Source organism: Ipomoea nil, unplaced genomic scaffold, assembly GCF_001879475.1.
Source record: "Ipomoea nil cultivar Tokyo-kokei standard unplaced genomic scaffold, Asagao_1.1 scaffold2922, whole genome shotgun sequence".
Lineage (NCBI taxonomy): Eukaryota > Viridiplantae > Streptophyta > Magnoliopsida > Solanales > Convolvulaceae > Ipomoea > Ipomoea nil.
In genome coordinates, this window is record NW_017619350.1 from 837,990 (window position 1) to 862,793 (window position 24,804).

General features: G+C 38.4%; 5 protein-coding genes across 8 annotated transcripts; 3 read left to right on the forward strand and 2 right to left on the reverse strand.

Moving 5' to 3' along the window:
* The first annotated feature begins 3,424 nt into the window (after positions 1-3,424).
* On the forward strand, positions 3,425-6,839 carry LOC109161443 (cytochrome c biogenesis protein CCS1, chloroplastic-like). Of its 3 annotated transcripts, none has more exons than XM_019309845.1 (9): positions 3,425-4,227; positions 4,795-4,954; positions 5,059-5,170; positions 5,263-5,445; positions 5,542-5,558; positions 5,619-5,858; positions 5,955-6,111; positions 6,210-6,299; positions 6,406-6,839. In XM_019309845.1, the coding sequence occupies exons 1-9, from the start codon at positions 3,807-3,809 to the stop codon at positions 6,568-6,570; spliced, it is 1,545 nt and encodes a 514-aa protein (XP_019165390.1). In that variant the 5' UTR covers positions 3,425-3,806; the 3' UTR covers positions 6,571-6,839. The 3 variants fall into 3 exon arrangements, with proteins under 3 accessions (XP_019165390.1, XP_019165389.1, XP_019165388.1); XM_019309844.1 differs by having other exon boundaries at positions 3,426-4,227; positions 5,542-5,589; positions 5,620-5,858; XM_019309843.1 differs by having other exon boundaries at positions 3,426-4,227; positions 5,542-5,858.
* Positions 6,840-8,933: 2,094 nt separating this feature from the next.
* LOC109161444 (protein DETOXIFICATION 33-like) lies at positions 8,934-11,535 on the forward strand. 2 transcript variants are annotated; one of them, XM_019309847.1, is made up of 8 exons: positions 8,934-9,278; positions 9,403-9,725; positions 9,858-10,399; positions 10,479-10,565; positions 10,665-10,721; positions 10,816-11,054; positions 11,146-11,351; positions 11,434-11,535. In XM_019309847.1, exons 2-8 carry the CDS (start codon positions 9,456-9,458, stop codon positions 11,494-11,496), a joined length of 1,464 nt encoding a protein of 487 aa, XP_019165392.1. In that variant the 5' UTR covers positions 8,934-9,278; positions 9,403-9,455; the 3' UTR covers positions 11,497-11,535. The 2 variants fall into 2 exon arrangements, with proteins under 2 accessions (XP_019165392.1, XP_019165391.1); XM_019309846.1 differs by having other exon boundaries at positions 8,938-9,725.
* A 20-nt stretch (positions 11,536-11,555) lies between these two features.
* On the reverse strand, positions 11,556-14,847 carry LOC109161445 (4-hydroxy-3-methylbut-2-enyl diphosphate reductase, chloroplastic-like). Its single transcript, XM_019309848.1, has 10 exons — positions 14,491-14,847; positions 13,848-14,044; positions 13,429-13,608; positions 13,200-13,331; positions 13,004-13,078; positions 12,799-12,904; positions 12,602-12,696; positions 12,344-12,529; positions 12,174-12,260; positions 11,556-11,906 (listed from the first exon to the last, which is right to left on the reverse strand). Exons 1-10 carry the CDS (start codon positions 14,753-14,755, stop codon positions 11,841-11,843), a joined length of 1,389 nt encoding a protein of 462 aa, XP_019165393.1. The 5' UTR covers positions 14,756-14,847; the 3' UTR covers positions 11,556-11,840.
* A 1,394-nt stretch (positions 14,848-16,241) lies between these two features.
* On the reverse strand, positions 16,242-17,687 carry LOC109161446 (fasciclin-like arabinogalactan protein 21). Its single transcript, XM_019309850.1, has one exon. It carries the CDS (start codon positions 17,573-17,575, stop codon positions 16,370-16,372), a length of 1,206 nt encoding a protein of 401 aa, XP_019165395.1. The 5' UTR covers positions 17,576-17,687; the 3' UTR covers positions 16,242-16,369.
* Positions 17,688-21,588: 3,901 nt separating this feature from the next.
* LOC109161268 lies at positions 21,589-24,439 on the forward strand. Its single transcript, XM_019309590.1, has 7 exons — positions 21,589-22,059; positions 22,134-22,471; positions 22,696-22,795; positions 22,877-22,936; positions 23,043-23,129; positions 23,888-24,016; positions 24,098-24,439. Exons 1-7 carry the CDS (start codon positions 21,607-21,609, stop codon positions 24,437-24,439), a joined length of 1,509 nt encoding a protein of 502 aa, XP_019165135.1. The 5' UTR covers positions 21,589-21,606.
* The last annotated feature ends 365 nt before the right edge of the window (positions 24,440-24,804 follow it).

The window sequence follows — 24,804 nt, forward strand, 5'->3', positions numbered from 1 at the left end:
AGCCCGCTAGTAGGTCTATCTATTGATGTGAGACCAACCAACTTTCTGGTCGGATTTTCGAGTTGGGGCTTGGGCGTTGCGTCCCTAAAGGCATGCATGTTTGGAAATGGGTTAACTTAATTAAAATTCGTTTTCAACAGTAGAGTGGAAGACTGAAAGGTTGAATCCCGCTACAAACAATAAGGATATGTTAAAAAAAAAAAAAAGGCAAATTATACCGTGCACCAGGGCGCACAATGCATTGTGCATCCTAGTCCAAAACGACATCATTTTTATAAATTGACGCAACGGACATCGTTCCGTCCGTCTAATTTTGTACAGTTTTTTTTTTATGTGTATTATGTTAAGAATTTATGTGTATTATGTATTATGTTAGATTATGTGTATTATGTTAAGAGTTTATATGTATTATACTATATATACAATTCTGTACATACGAAACAGAGTTTGGACCAGGGCGCCATGGTGCACGATATAACAATTGGCTAAAAAATGTGTAGCAAACAATATAGAGTTTAGACTCTAAAATAGGAATTAGGGCTGGATTGAGCTCTTTGTGCGCATGAATGTAGGTGAGTTTAGAAATAGGTTCACTTAAAACTTATTTTCAACAATAGAGTGGAAGTTCGAAATCTGCTACAAACAATAAGGATGTGCTTAAAAAAATGTATAGTAAGCAGTATTGAGTTTGGACTCTCAAATATGGATTAGGGTTGCGTTGAACTCTTTGTGCATATAAATGTATAGTAGAAGACAATTTAGAGTTTGGGCCTCTCAATATGGATTGGAGTTGAGTCGAGTTCTTTGTGCTTAAAAAAATATATAATTTGGTGTTAAATATTAAAGTTGAAGATTGAACTTTCAAATATGAACGGTGGTTAAATTGGTTTTATTGTTTGTGTGCAGAAATATATAATTTGATATGACATTCATGATGTAGTTTAACAAAATGGGATACAGGTAGGTGTTATAAAATAAAGATGGGGTTTTGTTTCAAACTTTCAAGTTTGGATTCGTTGAGTGCAAATGTCTCCAATGACGAGAATGTTTGGTGCTTTCAAGTGACTCCTGCGTACGTTAATTAACTTACTCCAACAAGTATCTTAGCATGGCACTACATTGTTCCAGGAAGCGAAGCATCCTTTTCTATGCTGAGGTTTGCCACCACGGAAAGTAAGAAATAATAATATAAGTTTCAACTCCACACATACCGTTTCTGTTACAAAAAAGATGTGTCTCAACTAGTCTATAATAATAATTAAATCACAAGACAAAATCTGTCTCAACTAGTCTATAATAAGAGATCAATCACAAAATATGGTTTAATTGGTATGATTCGAATCATGCATCTTTAAGTTTAATAAATTAAATTTTATAAACTTTATCTTAAATTTGTTAACCAATTGAAGAATATCGGATACATAAATAATAATATAGTTTCTAGAGGGTTGAGAGTTGAGACCCATATTGACACGTAGGCTTTCTCAGCTGACGTCATCTCTCATTTTCACTGCCATAGTTAACTTCCTGCATATATATGCGACTGAAAATTTAATGTTAATGGGGTCCTTAAACCGCTAGAATCTGATGTGTTCGGGGAAGTTATTAATGAAGCGAGCTTCCGTGCGAAATTTGAAGATTTTTTTATTTTTTAAAGATATTAATTACTTTCTTTGGTCAATAAGTTGTTGGTTTACTCCTTTTAGATCATGACGTTTCAAAAAATTAGAAAGAAATAACGGGAAGATATCACTATGGATTAATATAAATTAATGCATGTGGAGTCGTGCCCGCTCACTAATTTCTTAATTGTATTAACACTTTGTTAACTACTTTATTGTGATATTAGTGTAAGGGAGATATCATATTATCATGTAAGTAATTAGAAAGAATAAAGTATACGTAATAATGTATTTGTAAATGAACTCAAGTGACAAATGAACTTCTTTAGATAATCCAAATTTGATTCTCACAAATTACAATTCCTCTTGGACTAGCTCTCATGTCTCTCAAAGCGAACGGAGATTAATCGGGTGGACTTAGACCGTAAGACAGACGGAGAAAATCCAGAACAACTCATAGTTTACATCTAAAAAACTCCTCTTGGAACGAATAGGGATTAATTTGGTAGACTCAGATCGTAAGACAGACGGAGAAGCACCCGGAACACCTCATAGTTTACATTCAAAAAATAATAATGTATTTGTAAAGCCTACTTTGTAGTTTTAAGCTTTTAACTAGCAAATAATCATAATAAGATAAACTAATTTAAATTTTTGATCCGTTTAAATTAGATAATCAGCACCTATAGAAAGTTAACTTAAAACTTTATAGTTATAAATCAATAATCTGAACAATTCAGTTAGAGGTTGTCACCAATTTATCGAAAGTTAAGTAAATGAGCTTTTGTACTAAAGGAGAAATATGTTACAATATCGATATTCCTTTTAGTTCTTGAAATGAGGAAATTTGGAAATGGATCATGTGTTTTTTTTTGTTGTAAAGATATTGAACACTTTGTTACGTTACTATTGCAATACAATTCTTTCCATCAAATATTGTTTATTAAATCAGTGAATTAAGTTTATGTGAACACTATTGCAACATAATTCTAATACAGAAGACGATGTTAACACAAAATATAAAATATAACTTTTTAAAACATTTGATACACCTCCAAATATAATATGTTATTGCTAATCCAAGGTCAAAGAATATTTGATAGAGCTTAATTATAACTTATTTTAACATACAAATAAACTACTCTATTTGATTAAACACTGATTTAAAATAATAACTTATTTTGAAACACTATTATAAATAATGTTTCAAAATAAGCTAATAATTACTAACTTTTAAGCTAGTTATATCAAATAGAGTCCTAGCCAAGCACCTTGTGCTCATATGACATGTAGTGATCTCTCCCATGTGGGAAGTCATGAGATTGAGCCTGTAATAGAGTCAAAAAAAAAAAAAATAGTCTTATACTATATTAAAGAGTCTTGAATTACATGATCCTAATTGACAAATAATTCTACCCGAAAAAATAAATCAACTTAGATAAGTTATGTGATCAGCTCAATTGAGAAGTTAATAGGCTGCTCATAACTGAGAGTTGAGTTTGTAATCTTACTACCCAGCCTACTTATCTGAAAAATTATATAAAAATTAAAGTACGTCATTCTAACCGAGTTGGTTGAATAATTAACTCCGTAACTATAAGATTCTAAATTCGACTCTTTATATGAAAGTTGTTAATTAGTTTCTTAGTTTGAGGTAATATGTAACAAGACGGACTTATAATTAAAATCACCAATAACACTTGTGGATCAAATCTTAAATTAATCTCGTAGAAATATAATAGAGATACGGAAACCAACAATATGGTGCCCAACCAACCACCTTTTTCCCGCCCCACAACATTCAGGAAGCTAAAACAGAAAAGTTGGATTCCGCAAGTTACTAAACGGATTTTGGGAGTTGTGTGTGGTATAATGCAAGCTCCATACAGTTCCTTTGCTTCATGGCTGATTTAAACGCTCAAAAATCAAGCTCAAGTAGGCCCCTCCTCACCACCTCCCCCATCACTTCAATATATTAATTAGCTTTCTAATGAATTTATTAATTATTAGTACATGAATGTATGCCTCAATTTGGAAGTACGAAGTCCAAATCCACAAGCGTAAGCAGTACATAGTACTTCTTTTGGAGTTGTAGTACGCTTCTCTGTTGAGAAACTAACCTGAAATAAACAATAAGAGAGAAAGGGGAAGGTTGTTGGTTATCTGCACAAGTTCTTGGAATCAATGGGGACTGTTAATATTAGCAGCAAAGCGTTGAGATTTCCCCAAGAACTGCATCACCCAGAGATGCCCATCAGTTTCAAATCTCGGATTTTCCCACACACTGCAAAAATCCATGGCGTCTATAACAAAAAGGGCAAAGCTTTCTCCTTTTCTCTTTCCTGTACCCTTAAGACAGCAAAAGGGAAGAAGGGTGGCAAGAAAAAGGTTGTGGTGCCGGATTCCGACAGAGCGCCGCCGCTTTTTGAGGGAAAAACGTTCTTAAACGGTCAAGCGCCGGCGCGCCGGCGGCCGGCTGTCCGGCGGAGTAATGATGGTGGGGTGGGGTTGTTTGGGGCGTTTCCGAAAAGGGTCTTTGCCGGGCTGTCGAATCTGCCGCTAGCTTTTGCCCAGATGTTTTCTGTTGCTGGGTTGATGGCTTTGGGTAATTTACATTTCTACATACTTTGCTTCTGCCAACAACTACCTTGTTTTAGGCAAATTCGCTACATGGGATTGTGTTTATATGCTTATCTGTGCATCTTTGCATGGGGACATGATTATGTGTTTGTGATCATAGAATTGCATATGAGCTTCATAGCTGCCAAGGCTACCATAGCTTCATAGCTGGTGTTATTACTCATGTTTTACTCTTTGCAAGATGGTCTTTCTATGGGCAACCCCTACCAAGTTGGTCAGGCTGTATTACAAATTCGACTGCCAACGGGATTGGCCTATTAGCCTTTTTGGTTTGAGCCAGTCAACTATATATGAATAATCTATGCTTGTTTACCTCCTTGTGATCCTTTGCCGGATAGGATCACAATGCGGGGTTTACAAAAAATTTTGCTTTAACACTTTTTGAATGAGGAAGATAGTATGTAAACCTTCTCATAAGAGAATTGGGGTCTTTCTTCTTGTTGAGTTTTGCCCTCCCTTTACCGGTCTCTTCTGATTTGCATATTTAGCAGTATAATATGAATTGTTTCGGTCTATCTGTTGTGCGCTGCAGGAACTATCATTGATCAAGGCGAGGTCCCGGGATTCGATATTCAGAAATTCCAGATGTTTTCATCATCTCCCGTTTTCTTGGGAACACTGGCTCTCCTGGGAGCATCATTGATGAACTGCTCTGACCAATCAGAGACTCCACTTGTGAAGGTAGCTAGAAGGTCTGGTTTGATGCACTGACCTCTTTTGAATGCATCTTTTTAACATTTTCTTGGAATCTGTTTGTAAAAATTTAGCGGTTTTCGATCATGTGATTACTCTGTAGATGGTCATTCTTAAACTCAAGGAAGCCAATTAGTGAGCAGGAATCTGCAGAAACTCTGCCTAAAACTTCTGTTGAGGATTTGGGAATCACCTTGATGGGAACTGGATACGAGGTATAGAATATTCATTCATATTTCGTTCATTTAATCTGTGATTCTTTTCATGATCTGCATTGATAGTTTCCCATGTATGTATCTATCTCTAGGTGTTTCTGAAAGGGCCTTTATATGCATTCAAGGGGTTGGCAGGTCAAATTGCTCCAGTTGTAGTAAATCTAGCACTGATATTGGTGATGATGTCTGGAGGAACTCTCGGGGCCAGTGTGGGTGATGAACATGATCCAATTGCAGGTTTGCCCACGCCTTCAGATTACAATCAAAGCGGGGAGGTAAGGGCAAGTTGCTTCTGAGATGGATGGCAGCAGTTCCTCTCGCCACCATAATACATTAACGGGTCGAGTTGTTGCTTCTTTCTTGTGTTATAGGTTTCACAGTTGCTTGCTGATCCTTCATCACATGACCTCAAAGGGAAGGAGGTAACAAAGAAAGCAATAAGCGTAAATGATCCTTTAAGGTGCAGTGGCATCAGAATATACAAAACAGATAGGTGTTTACCACAACCCTTAAAGACCAATGGAGACAAGACACTAGTTGTTACATTCGTACCTGTTGAGGATTCCAATTCTTCGTCGAATGGAAACGAGGACGCCAGTTCTCCCGATGTGAAGGGAGTTAAGGAGGCCGATTTGCCCAATGTCAAGAAAACCGAGGATGATGCTGATTCACCTAATGCCAAGGGAATGTAGGTTCTCTGACTACTTTGATCAATCAAAATAGCTGATTTTTCGGTCTCTTCTCATTTCCTTTGTCTTCTTTACCATGTTATCTGATACTCTAGATCAATGGTAGCAACGGATTCACAGTCAGTAACCATCTACCATAAAGAAGGGAAAGTTGTAGGAGTCGGACAGCACAACTCTCAGCTTCCTATTGAGACTGATGGAACAGAAATTGTTATAGTAGACACAATCGGTAGTCCTGGCGTTGACCTCGAGGTAATGATAAAAATAAAAAAAAAACATTCAAGTAGTTTTCGGCCAGAAGTGTTTTTACTTTTTATCCATTTTGCTTACATTCAAGGATTTGCACTCAGACTGATGATCGAGCGAAAATTGTCTATGCCGGTTTTGGCATTGGGGCTGTAATGCTTATGAACTGCATCAACTACTTGTCAAATGTAGAGGTAAGTTTATTTGCTGCTTCAAAGCTCAAACCATCCATTCTATCTTCAGACATATTAACAGCGATTTCGTGTTTTGGCATTGTGCATTTCCCCAATCAAATAAAAGGTCTGGGCTTTACAAGATGGAACAACAGTGATTGTTGGAGGAAAGACTAACCGTGCCAAGGGCGAATTTCCTGATGAAATAATCCGGTTGCTTGATCAAGTCCCTGCAGAAATCTTTGGATCTTCTTCTTCTTCTTCCACAGAGTCTGATGATCTCTCAGACTAGTTTAGACCAACAGATTATCCAAAAGGGATTAGATAGAATTAGAGGTATAATATAAGCAAAAAGTAAGTGTATATATGGTTTGTACATATAGATTGATAGATATTCTGTTATTTCATTTATTTGTAATATATAGTGGTGCCCTACTGTCTTAAGAGCTTTCCAGCCTGCAGATGAATTTCTGGGTTTTTCTTCTTGGTCCTTCAATGCTTGTATTAATACATTGGATGAGGAGAAAAATGATGTTTAAATACAGATGTATTACATTTGAATCATTTTTCTGTTACTTTGATTCTTTGATTACCCAGAAAGCCTACAATCACTACTTGAAAGTGTGTTAGTGAAATTCACTTTGCAACCTTAACTAGCAAAAGATTATAAAAAGATAAATTAGTCTAAGTTGTCCTTAGAGCATCACCATCAGCTCGGTTTTTGATGATCCAAATAGAAGAGAGATAAGGGAAAGAGAAGAAGAAAAAAGAGGGGGAAAAAAACAACAAACTGATAAAGCTGACACCAAAAAAAAAAAAAAAAAAAAAAGAAGACATAACGCACACCGGCCGTGCGTTTGTTGTACGCGCACAACTGCAACTGTTTTCTGATGTTTCTCTCTCCTAGCGGGCCTCACAAAAAACTTCATTTGCACCCACAAAAAAAACCAAGTAAAAATCATAGATGAGAATGGCCTTTGATTCAAACTAAAAAGGCATATTAGAAAGAGTCAAGCTTAAAATCTTGGAGTTAAATCAATTGTCCAATTAATTTCTTTGGGTCTTTTCAATGGAAGTAGTTTTTTTTTTTTTTTTTTTGCATGATTCAATGGAAGTAGTTGTTTCCTTAATGTGTTGAATACCTGACTGCTCAACAAGAACCACCATATGACTTGGGTAAATCTACGCCATGCACGTCTACGTGTCAGTTGCAGAGGTTGACATTTCTTCTGTAGACCAACAACCGGGCTGGCAACTTGCAACTGCCTGTCTGCTTCCGAGGACAGATTCTTCCATAACAAATTAAGAATGTTTCTTTCCTTCTTTTCTTAAAAAATAAAAAATAAAAAGTTGGTTGGGGCTTTGAATGGACTGTTTCTAGTATTCAAAGAACATGTTTGGCAACATGTGGGAAGTAAATTATTAGAAACTCTGTGTTCTTGATTTTAAAATAGCGTTGAGTTTATGTATATTGTTAGTTTGAAATGGATATTAGTCATTGAAATGGATATTGTTAGTTTTATTGAGGTCAACCCCAGCATCGACCCTTTATTGTAAAATGTAGTGGGCAGTGTAGATTCCTTCCTCTTAATTCAGTGAATAATCCCAATTTTTGGAATGAAAAACATGCCCAATTTGTTCTTCTTCTTCCCAGGTTCTTACACGAATCACTACTAACCATCACTTCCTAACAACCACCACTTCCTAACAACCACCATTTACAAGTGCTATATTGAATATGCAAGGGCAATGTACCCCCTAATGATATCTTTCCCAGGACCATGCATGTTGTCCAAGAATTTATGAGAATTGCCAAACCAAAGCTCAAGAAGCGAGTAGTCTAAGGGTGTGTTTGGTTGATGGCTTTTGTCCATAGGAATGGGTATGAAAGTGATTATTATTGTTTGATTGATAGGTTTTTAGAACACTACTATGGGTTTCGAATACCCCCATCAATTGAAAAACTCATACCCAAATAAAATAAAGGTTTCATTCCCTTATTCATTCTCAAGCACTACTATTAGTAACCATTCTCATTCCACCATACTACCAAACATGTTAAATACTTTCACCAAAACTCATTACCGTTACCGGAAAAATAGCTCGACGCCAGGATGATAAAAAGCTTAAGACCTCTCATTCTTATTACTTTTTCAATATGAAAACGAAAAAAATGAAAAAGAAAAGGGACGTCTTATTCAAAATCCCAATTATGACATCCCTTCTCTCCCACTTCACACCTCGGAACGCGCCGTTCTTATAGAGATAAACGCGCTTTCACATCCGAAATGGCCGGGGAGAGGAAAGGTTCCTTTTTTGAGGATACTCACGTGAACAGATCCAGTGGAGACGGGGGGCCTGTAGCTCAGGGGATTAGAGCACGTGGCTACGGACCACAGTGTTGGGGGTTCGAATCCCTCCTCGCCCACAACCGGCCCTCCCTCCTCGCCCACAACCGGCCCAAAAGGGAAGTACCTTTCCCTCTGGGGGTAAGAAAATCATGATCGGGATAACATTTGATACCCATTCTGATTCCGATCACATGTGCGAACCAAACACACCCTAAATAATCTCTATAGACACACATCAGGGAAAGGGTCTTCACCTCAAAACCTTACCAAAGAATAGGCGTAAAGGAGCCTACCAAATAAGGGCACAAAGGATCTGCTCTTGTCGTGATAGGCATTCAAACGATCTTGTCATGACGGGCATAGAGGACCTTGCCGAGGATAAGTGGCGCCGAGATAGCCACATAGGTCCGTCGTAGCACGCCTAATCTCCCGAGATGTAGCAAATAATAATTCCCTTCAAACTAAAGCAATGCATGCAAAGTCGTTGTGAGCCAAAGTCAAACCCTGCCGTCATGGCAGGCACAACCTAACAAACACATAATTAATTATGGAGTATTATATAATTATATTCTGGCCCGGGAAACATGCATCAAACGCAGAACGTTCATGCTCCTCACAGCTAACCAGAGATTTGGCGCAATTGTTTAAGGTAGTGGGTGGATATATAATATATTACTTTTTTTTTATACATTTTCTACAATTTAAACTCTATAAGCAGACAAACCTGTGTAGATTATTAAACAACCTTTTATGATCATCATCTATGGTGTTAGGAGACGAGAAGAGATTAGAGGAGACTGACAGGAGGTCCTACAGCTTAGTGGCAATGGATCCAAGAGCTTTGGAGATCGGGCCGCCATCATCCGGGGAGGTGCATTATGCCGAGGAGGTGGAGGTTCCAACTAAGCTGGGGAGGAGAAGCTGGGTGGAATCCAAGCAGATGTGGGAGATAGCGGCACCATGCATTCTCACGGCCGTGGCTCAGTTCTCCATTGGCCTTGTCACGGTGGCGTTTGTGGGTCATCTCGGATCTGTGGAACTTGCTGCTGTCTCCGTTGTTCAGAATGTCATCGAAGGTTTCGTTTATGGAGTCATGGTATTACTTCACATTCCCTGCAGCCTGCATACAACTTTATAAAGTTAAATTGTGAAAACTTAACCAAACCAAAACAAATCAATGATGCTTTATCCTGATTTTCTTGGATGTTATCCTGATGTCTTGCATTAGCTAGGGATGGGAAGTGCGCTAGAGACCCTCTGCGGCCAAGCTGTTGGTGCTGGACAGTATGACATGCTTGGAATCTACCTGCAAAGATCATTTATTATTACTCTATCCACAGCCTTGTTGCTAACACCTTTCTATGTATTCGCATCGCCACTGCTAAAGCTCCTTCGTCAGAGCAAAGACATTTCAGAACTTGCGGGGAAGTATGCAACCTGGGCCATTCCTCAACTGTTTGCCTATGCGTTGAATTTCCCTGCCCAAAAGTTCCTTCAAGCTCAGAGTAAAATATGGGTCATGACAGTAATCAACATACTCGCAATCCCAGTTCATGCAGTGCTGAACTGGGTATTCGTGACGAAGTACAAAAAAGGAATGATTGGTGCTGCCATTGTAGGAAATATAACTTGGTGGCTCGTGGTTGTAGCTCAAATTGTTTACGTCATGGCTGGTTTCTTCCCTAAGGCATGGACTGGATTTTCCTGGAAAGCTTTCAAATCACTCTCCGGTTTTGTGAAGCTGTCACTTGCTTCAGCTGTGATGTTATGGTAAGTCCTTATTGTAATGCTCAAAAGAACCTCATCCTATATTATGTAGTTTTACATTAATTGTGTAAACCAATGGCAGCTTAGAGTTGTGGTATTACACCGTTGTGATCCTCATGGTTGGCTGGTTAAAGAATCCTGAAATTGCAGTAGGTGCCATATCTATCTGGTAAGTGACTTACTACAAGTTTGAACTCCCATCGGCGATTTCCTCTTGATTAACATGACTATGATTCTTACCTTCTTGTCTTTGCTCTGTCTGCCACAGCATGAATCTACAACTCTGGACATTGATGATCACTCTGGGCTTCAACGCTGCAATCAGGTTACCAGAACATTAAACATATATCAGTGGAACTATAATAATCCTAGTAAAACATGTAATGGTGTTACAATACTTCAACTTCCTTGTTTTGCAGTGTGCGCGTCTCTAATTTACTTGGAGCTGGCCGTCCAAAAGCAGCAAAATTTGCAGTAGTGGTGGCCGTAGTCACATCAACCTTTTTTGGAATTATATTTACAGCTGCAGTGTTTGCAACAAAAGACGAATTTCCAAAGCTGTTTTCTGATAAACCTGAGGTCATAAAGGAGGCATCCAAGCTGGCATACTTCTTAGCAGCAACCATCCTCCTCAACAGCATCCAACCTGTGCTGCATGGCAAGTCAAATCAAGATTAAAATCACACCATAGCTTGACACATTTCATTCTTGAACACCCAACATAAGATGTCTCTGCTGTGATTTTGCAGGGGTTGCTGTTGGTGCAGGGTGGCAATATTCAGTCGCAATTATAAACGTAGTTTGCTATTATGTTTTCGGCCTTCCTCTAGGAGGCGTGCTCGGCTACAAAGCAAAGCTCGGTGTGAAGGGAATCTGGACAGGAATGTTAGCTGGTGCATTGCTTCAAACAATCATTTTGCTCCTGAAAATGTCCCGGGCCAACTGGAATAGAGAGGTAGGTTCGTGAGAAGAGATTATTCACAGTAACAATTTTCTTGCTAATAATACGATGGTGAATGTAATCTTACTTGATGCAGGTAGCAAAGGCAGAACAGCGTGTCAATGCAGCTCAGCTCGGAAACGAAGAAGAGCAAATGTGATAGCTAGCTATCATAGAGCAGTATGAATGACAATATTGAATTGCTTAGAAAAAGGAAACTGTAAGCAGAAATTTCTAGCATTAGAGTTTGCAAGAGGTTTTAAGTTTTTAATTGAATAATGTGCAATCTGGAAATTTGTTACTGGAGGAACATTGCATATACTCTTGGGAGTATTCTTTAAGGGCATTAAATCAATACAAAGGCCTATTATCCACTCAACTACCCTGTGTATATATATACTCCATGCATAGAGCAATTACATTACATATACTCCCAGCCTAAAGCCCTAAACCTTTGGTAATGAATGTAAAGCAACATGCTCATGTCTCAGAGTGTAAATGAGTCTAAGATATTTGCAGGGCTTCCTCGCGCTTTATATCAAACACCCTGACAAGGACATCTTCAACAACCTGCGTCCAAACATCACCCAAAGATTAAGCCAGTGCTATCAAAATGTTGTCTGAACATGGTGTAAACTATTGGCAATGACTTCCCAATGAGAAGTCAAAACCTGGAGTGTAAAGTCTGTATTTTAGCTTCTTTTCGGTTCTTTTTGTGTGGATGGGGCAATGGAAGAAAATCAAATAAAGATAGTGAACACAAAAAAAATTTGGATTGTAACTGGGGAAGAAGATATACACGAGCATAATGATGAGAGTGGTTCTAATAGACTTTACCTTATCAGGAGTGGATGCACCAGATGTTACCCCAATCGTAATGGGGCCTTTTGGTAGAAAGTTCTCCTTCTCAACTAACTCACCATGCTGTTTACAAGAGTAGAAGAGGGTAAGGAAAGGTATCCGAAGCTCAAAATTAGCTGCAAAATCATAGTGCCAAAAGTGCTCACCATTAGCTTGTAACTTATTTTGTTTCCAGGACCTACTCTCTGCTCAGTGTCAATCCAATATGATGGAATCCCACGTTCCTCTGCAATCTCCTGTAGGTGTGAAGTGTTGCTTGAGTTCCATCCACCAATCACCAACATAAGATCCAGCTGCTCCTCAACCAGCTTATACATGGCATCTTGCCGCTCCTAAAGGATTTTATCATGAAAGTGCAATTGGAAAGAAATTGCCAGGAAAGCGTAGGAAGAAAGATGACTTACTTGAGTTGCATCACAAATAGTGTTGAAACTTATGAAGTGATTATTGACATTTTCCACTCCATATTTGCGCATCATAGTCCTCTCAACTAACTTGCCTATATATAAAATACATAAAATCAGTACCTAGGAATGTTTTCTACTCCGTGGACAAATACACAACTTGGCAGTAGATGTAACTGATGTGGAAAGAGACTAACCCATCTCTTCAGTTTCTCCTTTCAACATTGTTGTTTGGTTAGCAATACCAACTTTAGTGAGATCAGAGTCCGGATCAAAACCTTTGGAAACTGCATACTTAAATTTCTGCAGGAAAAAGATATGTCAAAGTAGCATGAAGGTAATAATTGAAACAAGTTCATGAGGCAGACAGATTCAGGGAAAGGAAAGAAACCCAGGCTGCACCTCCAGAAACGCCTCTTTGGTTGAGCTAGAGCCATCAAGCTGACCCCCAAGAATGTAATCACAAACATATGTTGCCTGGAAGAAATATACAGTTTATGAAATACTCCTACTGGGTGCCTTCTAAATACTTCCAAAAGCAAAGATAAGCACTTAAAGTGTTTTGGTAATGAAGCTTAAGCAGTAAGATGAAACAAACCTCTGCCATGTTCTTCACAATGATGTATTTTCCTGCAAATGATGCAGTAGCAACAGTTTCCTCGTGAGAATATTTACCATGGATAATGGAGGTATATTCTCCCTTCTTGTGCTTTTCAACAGAATTCCAAACCTGGATAGAATATTAGTAAGAATTACAATGTATTATATGAGTAGAACTGTAGAAGAATGAATGATAGCAAAGGGGAATAACAACCTGGTTGACATACCTTCGACACCCATGGGCAGGTTGTATCAACTATCTGTACATTCTTTTCACTCAAAGTCAACATCTCATCCACACTAGCCCCAAAAGCAGGTAAAACCACAACATCACCCTTGTCAACAACATCAAAAATTTTATTTCCTTGATTCACAGGGATATTCTTAACTTCCATCTCCTCTAGGCGCTGGACAGAACGAAACCAAATACATATCAGAAATTAAAAAACTTGCATTAACATTAGTAGTAACCTAAGTGTTCTGAGAAGAGAGAAAAACAGCAGAATGCCATTAAATAATACTAGTAGTAGAAAGAAAGAAAATAAGTAAATGTGGCACAAAAAGCGCAAGATTTTTCTTACTAATTAAGTTGAGCAACCGAATAGTAAACTACAGATCAACATCAACAATGAGAAAGATTTGAGACCTTATTCACTGTGGGGTTGTGTATAATCTCATTAGTGAGCCAAATGTTTTCTGTAGGAAATTGTTTTCTTGCTTCATATGCAATCTGGACGGCTCGCTCAACCCCCCAGCAGAAACCATAGGCTTCTGCAAGCTTCACAGTAACATTGCCCCATGTATATTCATAGCCATTGTCCTTCAACTTCTTTATAATATCACCTGAAATAATAACAGAAGATCTTTAAAACCATTGCGAGCATGACCAAACCAAGATGAGATGCAATTCTAACAACTATGCAGTATTTTCTAGGCATATACAATTGTGCAAAGTATTGAATAAGAGACCAAAAAGTATGTACTATTTAGGAAACAAATATATGCATAAAACCATTGACCGAATAATGCGGTAGAATTTAAATTAACCTTCCCCCCAAACCCCATCTTAGATGTCTCCGAGTAGCAAAACTCTATTTAGAGCATCAATCAATATATGGAGTAAGAAATTTCTACATATATTTTAATTGTGAGCTTCAATATGCACTACTCAGGAACTATAACTTACTCATATCAAGTATCCGTGCAGAAAGTATATATACTCGAGCAAGAAATCGTCAAAAAACAAAATTAGAAGAACAAAAAAACGGAGTCTATTTTGGGACGTTTACTAGTATATTCGCGATTCATGAGCTCAAGAGTGGCCTCTTTGTGTCCAAAACCCCTGCGATTGTAATTGGCGCTTCTAGTCAAGTTCTTCCGGAAAGTCTTAGCATCGAAATCCGAATCAACGGTGGCCGACGAGGAGGAAGAGGAATCGGCTTCTCCGGTGGAGCACCGGATTGAGAGCGGCTTCCGAAGCTGGAAGATCCGAGGCTGCGGCAATGAGATGGCCGTACGAGTTGCTAGACAAGAGAATTGCAGAGGAATCGCCATTTCTGTAGACAGAGAAATGAGAAGTCGCACGTTAAGCAGTGCGTATGGTCTTAGTTCATGGAGTCATCGAAGTAGGCCTCTTGTCTGTTATACGCAATTAAGACTTAAGAGTGAGACGTCCTTTTCCAAGTATTTACACCGTTTCCAATCCAAAATACCAAAAATCTATATCAAATGTTATATTAAAAAAAAAAATACATTAAATACGTGCTTGGAAACACAAAAAATGAATTCTAAGATTTTTCATTTTTCATATTTTTTTGTGTTTGACCAAACTTAAAAATTGAAGTCATAAAAAATTAATTATGGTCATAGAAAAAAATCACATTATTTTTTTGAAAACAACTCCCCTTTTTTTTTTTTTTAGGGAAAGTCATTTTCCAGACTTCTCTCTTCGCTTCTTCGGAACGTTCTTCCTCAGTCATCTTTCCCGACATTCTTTCGTGACGTCGAGCTTTCGCAATGTTCTTCCTTGACGACGATCCAATCAAATCTGAAAACAAAATCGATGAATCAATGACCCGCAACACGGCTCCTTCTATCAAAGAAGATGACCAGTAAAGTATTATAATTTTGTAGATCTCAATGACTTGTTGAATTAAAATTAATTTAAATAACTATCACAAATATAGCCAATGTTGTTGATAGAACGTATCTAAAGCACAATTCATCAATTGATTGACCCATCGTAATAATAAGTTAATAATTTAGTTTGGTTGGCAACCACGTGGTGCAAGAGCTTAATTTATTGTATTGATAGAGCATTTCATACGAAATAGAATAGTGAAAGACATAAATTATTTAATTTTTTAAATACATAAAAATAATACGGAGTATATAATTTTATACGGAGTAATAATATGAGGAAGGATGTCAAATTTAGTTTGCAGTATTTTATTCATAATTCGGAGAGGAAAATATTTGAAAAGCAAATTTGTTTTCTCACATATTTTACCCATTTTAATTCCTCAAATTTCCTTCTTTATTTTTATTTTTTAAAGAGAAGATTTTAAAAACGTCATGAGTATTACATTGTTGGGTTTTGGCGCTATGCTCTGGAGGATCCGTCATTGAACCGGCGGTTGATGCTCACTCTTCAGTTCGAAAAGTCAGATATATACATCCATAAATGAAGACAATTAACAACCACCATAATTGATTCTTTAATTCTTCAACTACTTCAATTTTGTCTGTAGTCCCTAAAAATTATACAGAAATTAATTTTCTTTTCAACAATCAACATCAACAATGACTAAATAGCAAGAAAATTTAACTTAAACATTTGTGTAATTAATTAACCTAGAGTTAATTGATATATAATATGATGGTTCTAAAACCATTTTTTAGTGATTTGGAATTTTTAGTGCCTTTCCTAGAATTATGTTTGGTTTCTATAATATTCCGTAAAAATTTAAGGCAATTACCTACAAAGCAAGGAAAGGAAAATCGAAACAGTAGTATAGTACTTGTAAATGCAAATTTTACAGCCGTATAACAACCTTTCAAATTGAGTTGTACGAGATGGTACAAGTCGCAGAAAGGCACAGCTAAACCCCGGACAATGCGTAGAGCCAGCGGTTACAGACGTAACAATGCAAACTAACAAGTCAGCGGTTAATCAAGGACTCCAGAGGCCTCGTAGCCTTCCGCCGTTGACGGCTTGGTAGGAATGGTAGCTGGCGGCGTAGGAGGATCTGCATTGCAAACGCCATCACCTGATGTGAGATCACACCGTGACTCTTCGATCTGCCCAAAACCATCTTGAGTCTTGTGATGATACATGTGCGGAAGTGGTGAGGACACTGCATGGATCACAATTCTGCTGTTGTGTATCAGATCAAGGGTTGGAACGCTGATGTAATTGATTTTGATCGGCGAAACTGTGCCTCCTTCGCCTCCGGTGGTCAAAACCAGCTCGTGCTCACTATCCATTGTTGGCAAAACGCTTCCAGTCGGCAGACCGATCAGCTCAGGGGCGAGGATCCTCCTGTTAGGCACAATGTGAAAACGGAAATTCGAGAGATACAAAAAGCCGTTACCAGCGAGAAGGTTGGAATCCTCCAGAGCGAAAACCGTCATGGAATTTAGTTTTGAAAGCTCGGCGAACTTCACTCTCATCGCCAACGCGACGATTCTGTAACGGCTGTTTTCCAGTCGAACGACGGCGTCTTTCATCATAAGACGCATGATAGAGATCTTCGTTTCATGAGGTGAAGACACCGATGACGGTGGAGGGAATGAGAGAGAATTCATATGATCAATGCTACATGACATCGGCGAGAGGTGAGCTACTAAGCCTTGGATGCCGTGAACCACGATTACGCCGTTGTAGAAGAGGTCAGGGTGAGTGATCGTCGCTCCATTCACGAAAATCTTCGGCTGATCCTGAGTTTCGGAGGCGGAGGTCGTGATAGTGAGGCAGCGGTTTTCAGCTAGAGTTTGGATTTTAGTGCCAGAGGCTAACTTCCGCAGGAATTCAAGCGGATAAAGTCCAGGAACTGAGTGCTCGTGTAGGAGCTGTCGGGGAGAACACGAACGACAGGTGAGCAGCGATGAATCAGCAGGAGCAAAGATCGTAATAGGAGCGCCGGTGGAGAGATTGGCGCCGGCAGCCGCGGTAGACAGCTCCTGGAAGCCTAGAGAGTAGAGAATGCTGGCAAAAACAGGAGGCGTATAAAGATGACCGTCGTAAGAAGCCGAGTGCTCCGACGATGGAGAAATGTCGACGTCGGCGGTCGTTATAGTAGCTCCGGATATGAAGAGGGAGATAAGAATGAGTAAGACGAGGAGGATCTGCAGTTGCAGAGTACTGGTAGCCATGGCGGTTTTTGAGAGAGAAACTCGTGCAAATATGAGTTCGAGAGGTAGGGTGCTTGTAGAGAGCGAAAATGATCAGTGTATGAAATGTGAAGAGTGAGGATGGTTATACAATCACCGGGGTAATATAACAGAATTAATGGCGGGAAAATAAAACGGATTGGATTGCATGCGTCATGCGCAGTTGGGAATTCTGTTAGAGCTCTCTGCTCGATTTGACAAACTTGCCCTTACCACGCCATTTTAACCTTTATACTACTAAATAAACTAATTATTTGAACAAAAACGGTCCAGAATTTGACTCACGTAATTAATTCTTCTGTATATTACCATCAAATTGTTTGAAATAATGTCTAAATGCGAATTACTACTCACAAAGTCTATGCGGGCCTTAACTTGCATTTTTTTTTTTTTATAATTTTATATACATTACATATCCAACTTATACTAGTCTAATTCTAATTAAGTTCTTAAATATACGAATCAACTCTCTTGATTGAGACGAAAGTGACACTATCAATCCCCCATTCCTACTCATGCATGTATATTCTATGTGAAATAGTATATATCGGCGTATACTGTGTAATACAGTGATAGAATCGGTTCTGATTAGGGTATCTCTACCGAGTCTGCTTATTGGTTTAAGTTGGGAAGTTTGAAATACTAGACTGTGGGTCAGAGGTTTCTAAGCTAACAATTGCGCCAGTAGCACGTGGAGGCTATGCATAGGCACATATCGGCACCTAAGGTGGCTCGATTACATGTCAAAAGATTTTTGATTCCGTTAGGTGCGCTTCCTCATACTCAATTATGAGAACCAGGCCAATAGCCCGGTCCCGAACTGGCTAGATCGAGGCAGAAATGATTGTTACTGCTATTAAGTCCAGTCACCTAACACTGAACTCGGCGTGAGCTTAGGTTGGGCGGGTTGGGCTCCCCTCAATGAGTGGGTCCGGATATCCATCAATATGCACATTGAATCTTCATTTTATTTAACTCCAAATTCTCAGTAGAATTCAAATTTCACATTATGATTGAAACACAATTTTAATGTAATTAGTCGAATCAACTGAACTACTAACCTTGCGGGATTGCGTGGTGGCACATATTGCAAAGCGGATGAGTCGCTCTGGTTTTGTTCCTCACCCACTCTGTGCAATACTTGTATTATAGTCGCTGCACAATCGAGGTTTGATTCAAATTCTTTATGCAAATTGGTAGTTAGAAACTTCATTATATTGTTGTGTCTTATCTTTTGTTTTTTTCTGATCTTGAAGTCTGGGTAGTGACCATTGATCTAGGCACAAGATTCTGACTGTCTTTTCTGCGTTTATTTATTTTATTTACCCAGTGTCTTGGTTTCCTTTGACTTTCCAGTGATTTCTTGTTTGTAAAATGGTGCTGCAGAAATCTAAGTAGCCTTCCTTTCTTCTAGTCTTCTACTTGCCTTTTCGAAATGCTTTGAAACATGCATAATCCCTGTTAAATGTGCCACCTCCTAATTCATTATTAAGGGATCGGATCCTATGTTTTTCTTAATTGGTCAGCTAGCATGTCTGTCAATTTATTTCAATTGCACTTCACAATAACCGAGACTAATTGATTTCATAATCAATGTCACTTAAAATCAGACTTTAAATACATTTTTACAATATATTTAATGTCAATTTTTTAAATCGTTGTAAAGGTGTCTATCGATACTAAATGAACCGACTCTTGACACCATTATATTTTTTAGTAATCCAATATTGATTACCTTACTCTTGAATTGTTTAGGTAAATACACAATGCTTTTTAATTTATGAAAAAAGCTTATAACAATTAAAAATTGTTTATAGATTCTAATACGTTTTTTGTGTGAAGCCTAACGGGTAAAAGATTAAAAGAAGGTAAATCAACTTAAATTGTTCATAGTTAATCAGCTCAAACTATGATGTATTTAGCTGGAGGAGAAGAGAAATGGCATTCGAGAAAGCTATAAAACTTGCACAAGAATCTAAGACAAAATATCACTTTTATGGCATTTCACTTGACCCAAACTCGGTGGAAAACTCAAATGAATGGTTCGGTCACACGTGCTGAATGTCTTCCTCTAAACCAAAAGGTACCAACTTTTTCTTTCCCACAATGCATGTTTACTTTGAGCATGAATGCTGTCTTTTCTCTTTCAAATGGTGTGTGATAGGAAGCAAAGTGCATAACTGCACATAATCCCATAAAAAAGTTTGAAGTATAAAGCTCTTCTAGGCAAACTTACTGGGAGTGAGCTGTGACTCACAAACTGCTATATATCCTTTTCTGTGTGTGTATGTTAATAATACTTAGCAAATTGGAAGATTATATTTGTGAAGTAGAATGGAGATGATTTTCTACTAAACCAAACCAGTCATCATTCTTTTTGGCTTTAGCTTTTCTGCCCTTTTGAGGTGACCCTTATTCTTCCCTTGTTAGTGCAGCCCCTTTCTCAAAGCTAAAAGTCCCATCACCACTTTAATCCCTTTCAGTCTTTCACCCAAATGGCTCCTGTTATACACCTCACTGTTTAAGATTGGATTCTGTTTCAAAACTCTCTTCAATTGATTTTATCACTTTAATTTGCCCTTCAAATAATGTTCTTTCCACTGTGTCTGTATAGTTTCAGCCCTCTCATTCTTCAGTAATTATCGGTAATCAGTGCTGTGAAAGGATTATGAACATCATTAGTGCTAGTAGTCTAATGGCGCCAAGAAATCAATCTTGGTTAGTTTTTCATCATATGATTAGAACATTGGCGCCATTTGCTATAGCAAAAAGTTAAACACTAGGGATATGATATGCTTTCACATCATTCTTTGTGGGTGAGCCATTACTCTGGTTCGTACTGGATAAATTCTGTCTTGTAAGATCGCGATGAGATAAACCAGCTTAGGTTGTCCATAGTTGACCGGCTCAAACCAAAGCTAATAGGCTGCTCATGTTAGAAGTCAAACTTGTACTCTCATGGTTACCAAGTGTGCATTTTAACCCTAACCGGCAAAGGGGCACAAAGAGATAAACCAGCATAAGTTTCATAGCTGATCGGCTCAAACCAAGAAGACTGCTACCCCGTTTGTATCATTAGCCAGCTTGACTGTGTTACCACTTTCACATCATTCTTGATTTGGAAGCCAATAGCAAGTAAAAGAGGTGAGAACAGGAGACTATTAACATGTTCAAATTCATAGCTAATCACCTTTATTTGCTAGATTTATCCCAACAGAAAGTACAAGTAAGAGCAATAAAGGCATATCTCTAGGTTGTGAATGTGACACAGTTATACTCTGAGAGCTTAAGCATTGACTAGCTTAGCTTACTGTAACACTTTCTTCCAAAAAAAAGGGTCCAAACTAAAGTACTTCTTTTAATGCAAAGGAAAAGCACCAGTATGCCCAATGGAGAAAAGCTACAAAAAAGGGTAGGATTTGCTTTCTAAAGAAGTGTGACTGGGCAACAATACCCACAATCTCAATTCAAAAACCATATATACTTGACTCTACTGCATTTATATACAAGTTGCACCACACACTGCTACTCTGTAGGGATATCTCTGTTTTACCCACTTAGATATAGACATATAGTCCAGTCCTGAGTGGTCTCTCTTATCATCAGTGTTTATACTCTCTTCTTCAAAAGCCTTAAACTTTTTGTCTTCTGTGCTTACCATTTAATGCTCCTGTTATGTACTGGCCATGTTTCAGGTTGGGCACTTTGTCAACTTCTGTTGGATACATTTGCAGCATTTAATGCTGTTTTAGTCCACTTTCAAAGTGTGGGGTCTCAGATCTACACCAACTTCCTTTTCAATTACTTCAACAAATGTGCATGGCTCTTCTCCTTCCAAACACATGGAAGTAAAAACATCTTAGCCAAGTAAAATTTTTGCATTGAAAACAGTAGTATCTGCAGAGGTGCTTACCATCTTGATTTGGTAGGATTCTGGTTTACCTTTCTGCTTAATTATGGTTTGTGATAGATATATTGTTCACTTGTCTCCTTCTTGGCACACTTAGCAGGAAATGGAGCAACTCAGAAGTTGTATTGAGCCTAGTAGAAGACAATTATTAACTCCTACTCAAGTTCATAATGCTGAGGATCTGATAAGAGAAATTGCTGTTTTGGAGCTTGAAGTTGTGTCTTTGGAGAAGTATCTCCTCTCGATGTATCGAAGAGCGTTTGATAAACGGTTGTCTGCCCTTTCCGTGAAGAATCACAAAGAAAAAGAGGAATTAAGTAGAAAAGAAATGATATTCTCATCAGAAAAGCGGGGTGTAACTAGCACTAGTCCAGCTTTGCAGCCACAAGGCATGGTTAATAGTCCACCCGAAGAACAGAAACTGCTCGATTCGAGTATTCTACGAACCCATTCGTCTCTATCTCATGCAGGCTGTTCATTCAGAACTTCTCCTCCAATTGGCGTCCTTGCTGAAGCTTTGGACTCTTACCATTCTTTGCCTTTATCAATGCTGGAGGTTAGTATTAGTTGTCTGTTCTAAAGTGGCATTTATGTTCAATTTCAACTCTAATTGCAATGCTACTTTGACAGCGGGCACAAGAATTGTCTTCGAACGTTGAGAATCTAGGTAGCGGTGTTTCTGATCGAGGCCACGAAGCGCCAAACTGGCTATCTGAAGAGATGATTAGAAGCATTTCAGCCATATATTGCAAGCTGGCTAACCCGCCATTGTTCAATGATGGTTACACTTCCTCTCCAATCTCATTCTCTTCACCAACAATAATTGAGTCTTTTGCTCAAGGTCACTATGATGTGCCCGAAGAGTCTAGAGAGCCTAGTGGCCATTTTATCGCCATGGCTGAGGTGCAAGGGCTCTGTCGCGATGACCAAAGCTTTAAAGGCGTCGAGCACGTGCTAAAATATTTTAGGTAAGCTTAACTCCTTGCTTAATTGCTCGATCTATGAGGTTTAGTTGGAAAGTGTTGAGCATATAATCATTAATGTGCAATCCAACTATTAACTTAGGCTTTTAGTTGAGATGGAGCTGATAAGATAACCATGTGCAATCTAACTATTAGCTTAGGCTTTTAGTTGAGATGGAGCACATGCTTCAATTAGTCACAGATATAACTATGATTCTCTGTTGCTGCAGATCTCTAGTCTCGCATTTGGAGCAGGTTGATCCTAGTAAAATGAGACACGACGAGAAGCTAGCCTTCTGGATTAACATCCACAATTCACTAGTAATGCATGTAAGCTGATAGTTCATGCTTCAAAGACTATATAGATTGTGATGTTTTTTTGGTTTTTGACAGTTGAACCACATCTTGCAGGCCTTCTTGATTTATGGGATTCCTAGAAGTAACCTCAAAAGGGTGTCTCTTCTCCTAAAGGTTGAAACTTGATAGGCTATTCAATATTTCAATCCACCCCAGTGCCTTGGTTCCTTTCCCTTCTTCTATTCACTATAACTTGGAAAATTTATACATTTTCCTGCAGGCTGCTTATAACATTGGAGGGAAAGCAGTAAGTGTTGATATGATTCAGAGTTCTATTCTAGGATGCCGAATGCCACGTCCAGGACAAGTAAATCACTCTATTCATTTTAGTTTTAACTTCTTGTGCTTGCAACTCTATTCAGTTTTTATCTTCCACAATTTGCACTTTGCACCATCACCAATGCCAGTTTTTACTGACGCTGTGCATCGGTAAACCCCATCTTGTAACTTTAGCCCGTAAAGAACTACAAGGAGATAAATAAACCTAAATTGCCTATAACTGAACGGTTGGTTCAAACCAAAAAGGTTAATAGGTCGCTTAGGTCAGGAGTTCAACATGTAACTTTGTGGTTATCAAGGCATAAACGTGATCAATTTTATTAGGTTACCCCTTAGTTTTGGAAAAAGGGTCAAACATGCCAATTACGCCTCCGAATTTTTAAAATTTACAATTAAACAAATCAACATGTCATTTTAATGCATCAAAACTAAAAAATCTATTAGTGACCTGTGATAACAGGTCATTAGGATTCCGATGATGCTATGCCTACCTCCAAGGAGGAAACCGGTGACCACCGAAAAATGTGACCAGCGGGATCGCCTTCTTTGCCTTCTTCACAAAGAAGGCGACCTCCTGGTCATCATTTATTCCCTCAGAGGTAGTCGGAGTATCGCTGAAATCCTAACGACCTGCTATCACCCGTCACTAGTGGGTGTGCTTACTTGTAACTTTTAAAAGTTGAATGGTCTAATTGACTTGTTATATAAAATTTCGGGGGTGTATTTGAACCTTTTCCAGTTTTTACATATCTTGATGGTGCTGATTATGACCAATTCTCCTTACAGTGGATTCAATCCTTGTTCTTCCCCAAGCAAAAGTTCAAGTCCGGAGATCCAAGAAGGGCATACTCAATGGAGCACCCAGAGCCTCGCCTTCGCTTTGCCCTTTGCTCAGGATGCCATTCTGATCCCGTGGTAACTTTCCATTTCAAATCGCCAATTTTTCTAGCAATGATCGGCTGATATTCATGTCTGATCATATGATATCCAATCCAGGCTCGCTTATACACACCCAAGAGAGTTTTCCAGGATCTCGAAGTGGCAAAAGAAGAGTACATTCAAACAAGCATCAGGGTACACAAGGAACAGAAAGTTGTGTTGCCAAAGAACGTGGAAGCTTTCATCAAGGAGGCAGGGCTGTGTTCATCTGGGGTGGTGGAGATGATAGAGCCCTCTTTGTCTGACACTTTGCGGAAGAACTTTCTGCAGATTGCTGCAGATAAGGGGAATAAAGTGTGGAAGAAGATTGAGTGGATTCCTCATAACTTCAGTTTTCGGTATCTGATTTCAAATGAATTAGCAGAGGGCTCCCTGTCTCTAATATTTCATGACCAATAAATCGTTTTTAGTTCGAGTTTTGCTTCGTTTTTGTGTATGAGTGTGAATAACTGGATATTACTGTTAGACTTTTTTGTTTGTTTGGTTGTTTGGATTACCTTTGAACTTTAAGAAATGACCCACTATTTATGTATAAATGGTTCTTTTGGTTTGCTATAATATAGACATTTGTATTTTAAAAGAAAAATGCTATACTTAATAAGTTTAGTAAATCAATCCTCTCTTCATTAGGTTGCAAAACACGTTAGGCGCCTAAGCGCCGAGGGGGTGTCTAGGGCGCCTAGCGCCGATTTTTTTTTATTTTTTTTAAACGTAAAAAAAAATTAAAAATTATCAAAATTCACTAATAAAACATAAGATTCTTA

What these genes read in the sequence shown, in the direction of transcription:
- LOC109161443 (XM_019309843.1), top strand. Translation starts at nt 3,807, where the DNA reads ATGGGGACTGTTAATATTAGCAGCAAAGCGTTGAGATTTCCCCAAGAA. An exon ending in TGATGGGAACTGGATACGAG is followed by an intron (nt 5,171 to 5,262) that starts GTATAGAATATT and finishes ATCTATCTCTAG; the next exon opens with GTGTTTCTGAAAGGGCCTTT. An exon ending in GTCCTGGCGTTGACCTCGAG is followed by an intron (nt 6,112 to 6,209) that starts GTAATGATAAAA and finishes ATTTGCACTCAG; the next exon opens with ACTGATGATCGAGCGAAAAT.
- LOC109161444 (XM_019309846.1), top strand. Translation starts at nt 9,393, where the DNA reads ATGGTGTTAGGAGACGAGAAGAGATTAGAGGAGACTGACAGGAGGTCC. An exon ending in GTTTCGTTTATGGAGTCATG is followed by an intron (nt 9,726 to 9,857) that starts GTATTACTTCAC and finishes GTCTTGCATTAG; the next exon opens with CTAGGGATGGGAAGTGCGCT. An exon ending in GTAGGTGCCATATCTATCTG is followed by an intron (nt 10,566 to 10,664) that starts GTAAGTGACTTA and finishes TGTCTGCCACAG; the next exon opens with CATGAATCTACAACTCTGGA.
- LOC109161445 (XM_019309848.1), bottom strand. Translation starts at nt 14,755, where the DNA reads ATGGCGATTCCTCTGCAATTCTCTTGTCTAGCAACTCGTACGGCCATC. An exon ending in CCTGCCCATGGGTGTCGAAG is followed by an intron (nt 13,332 to 13,428) that starts GTATGTCAACCA and finishes TATTCTATCCAG; the next exon opens with GTTTGGAATTCTGTTGAAAA. An exon ending in CCAAAGAGGCGTTTCTGGAG is followed by an intron (nt 12,905 to 13,003) that starts GTGCAGCCTGGG and finishes TTTTTCCTGCAG; the next exon opens with AAATTTAAGTATGCAGTTTC.
- LOC109161446 (XM_019309850.1), bottom strand. Translation starts at nt 17,575, where the DNA reads ATGGCTACCAGTACTCTGCAACTGCAGATCCTCCTCGTCTTACTCATT.
- LOC109161268 (XM_019309590.1), top strand. Translation starts at nt 21,607, where the DNA reads ATGGAGCAACTCAGAAGTTGTATTGAGCCTAGTAGAAGACAATTATTA. An exon ending in GGGTGTCTCTTCTCCTAAAG is followed by an intron (nt 22,937 to 23,042) that starts GTTGAAACTTGA and finishes ATTTTCCTGCAG; the next exon opens with GCTGCTTATAACATTGGAGG. An exon ending in GAATGCCACGTCCAGGACAA is followed by an intron (nt 23,130 to 23,887) that starts GTAAATCACTCT and finishes TTCTCCTTACAG; the next exon opens with TGGATTCAATCCTTGTTCTT.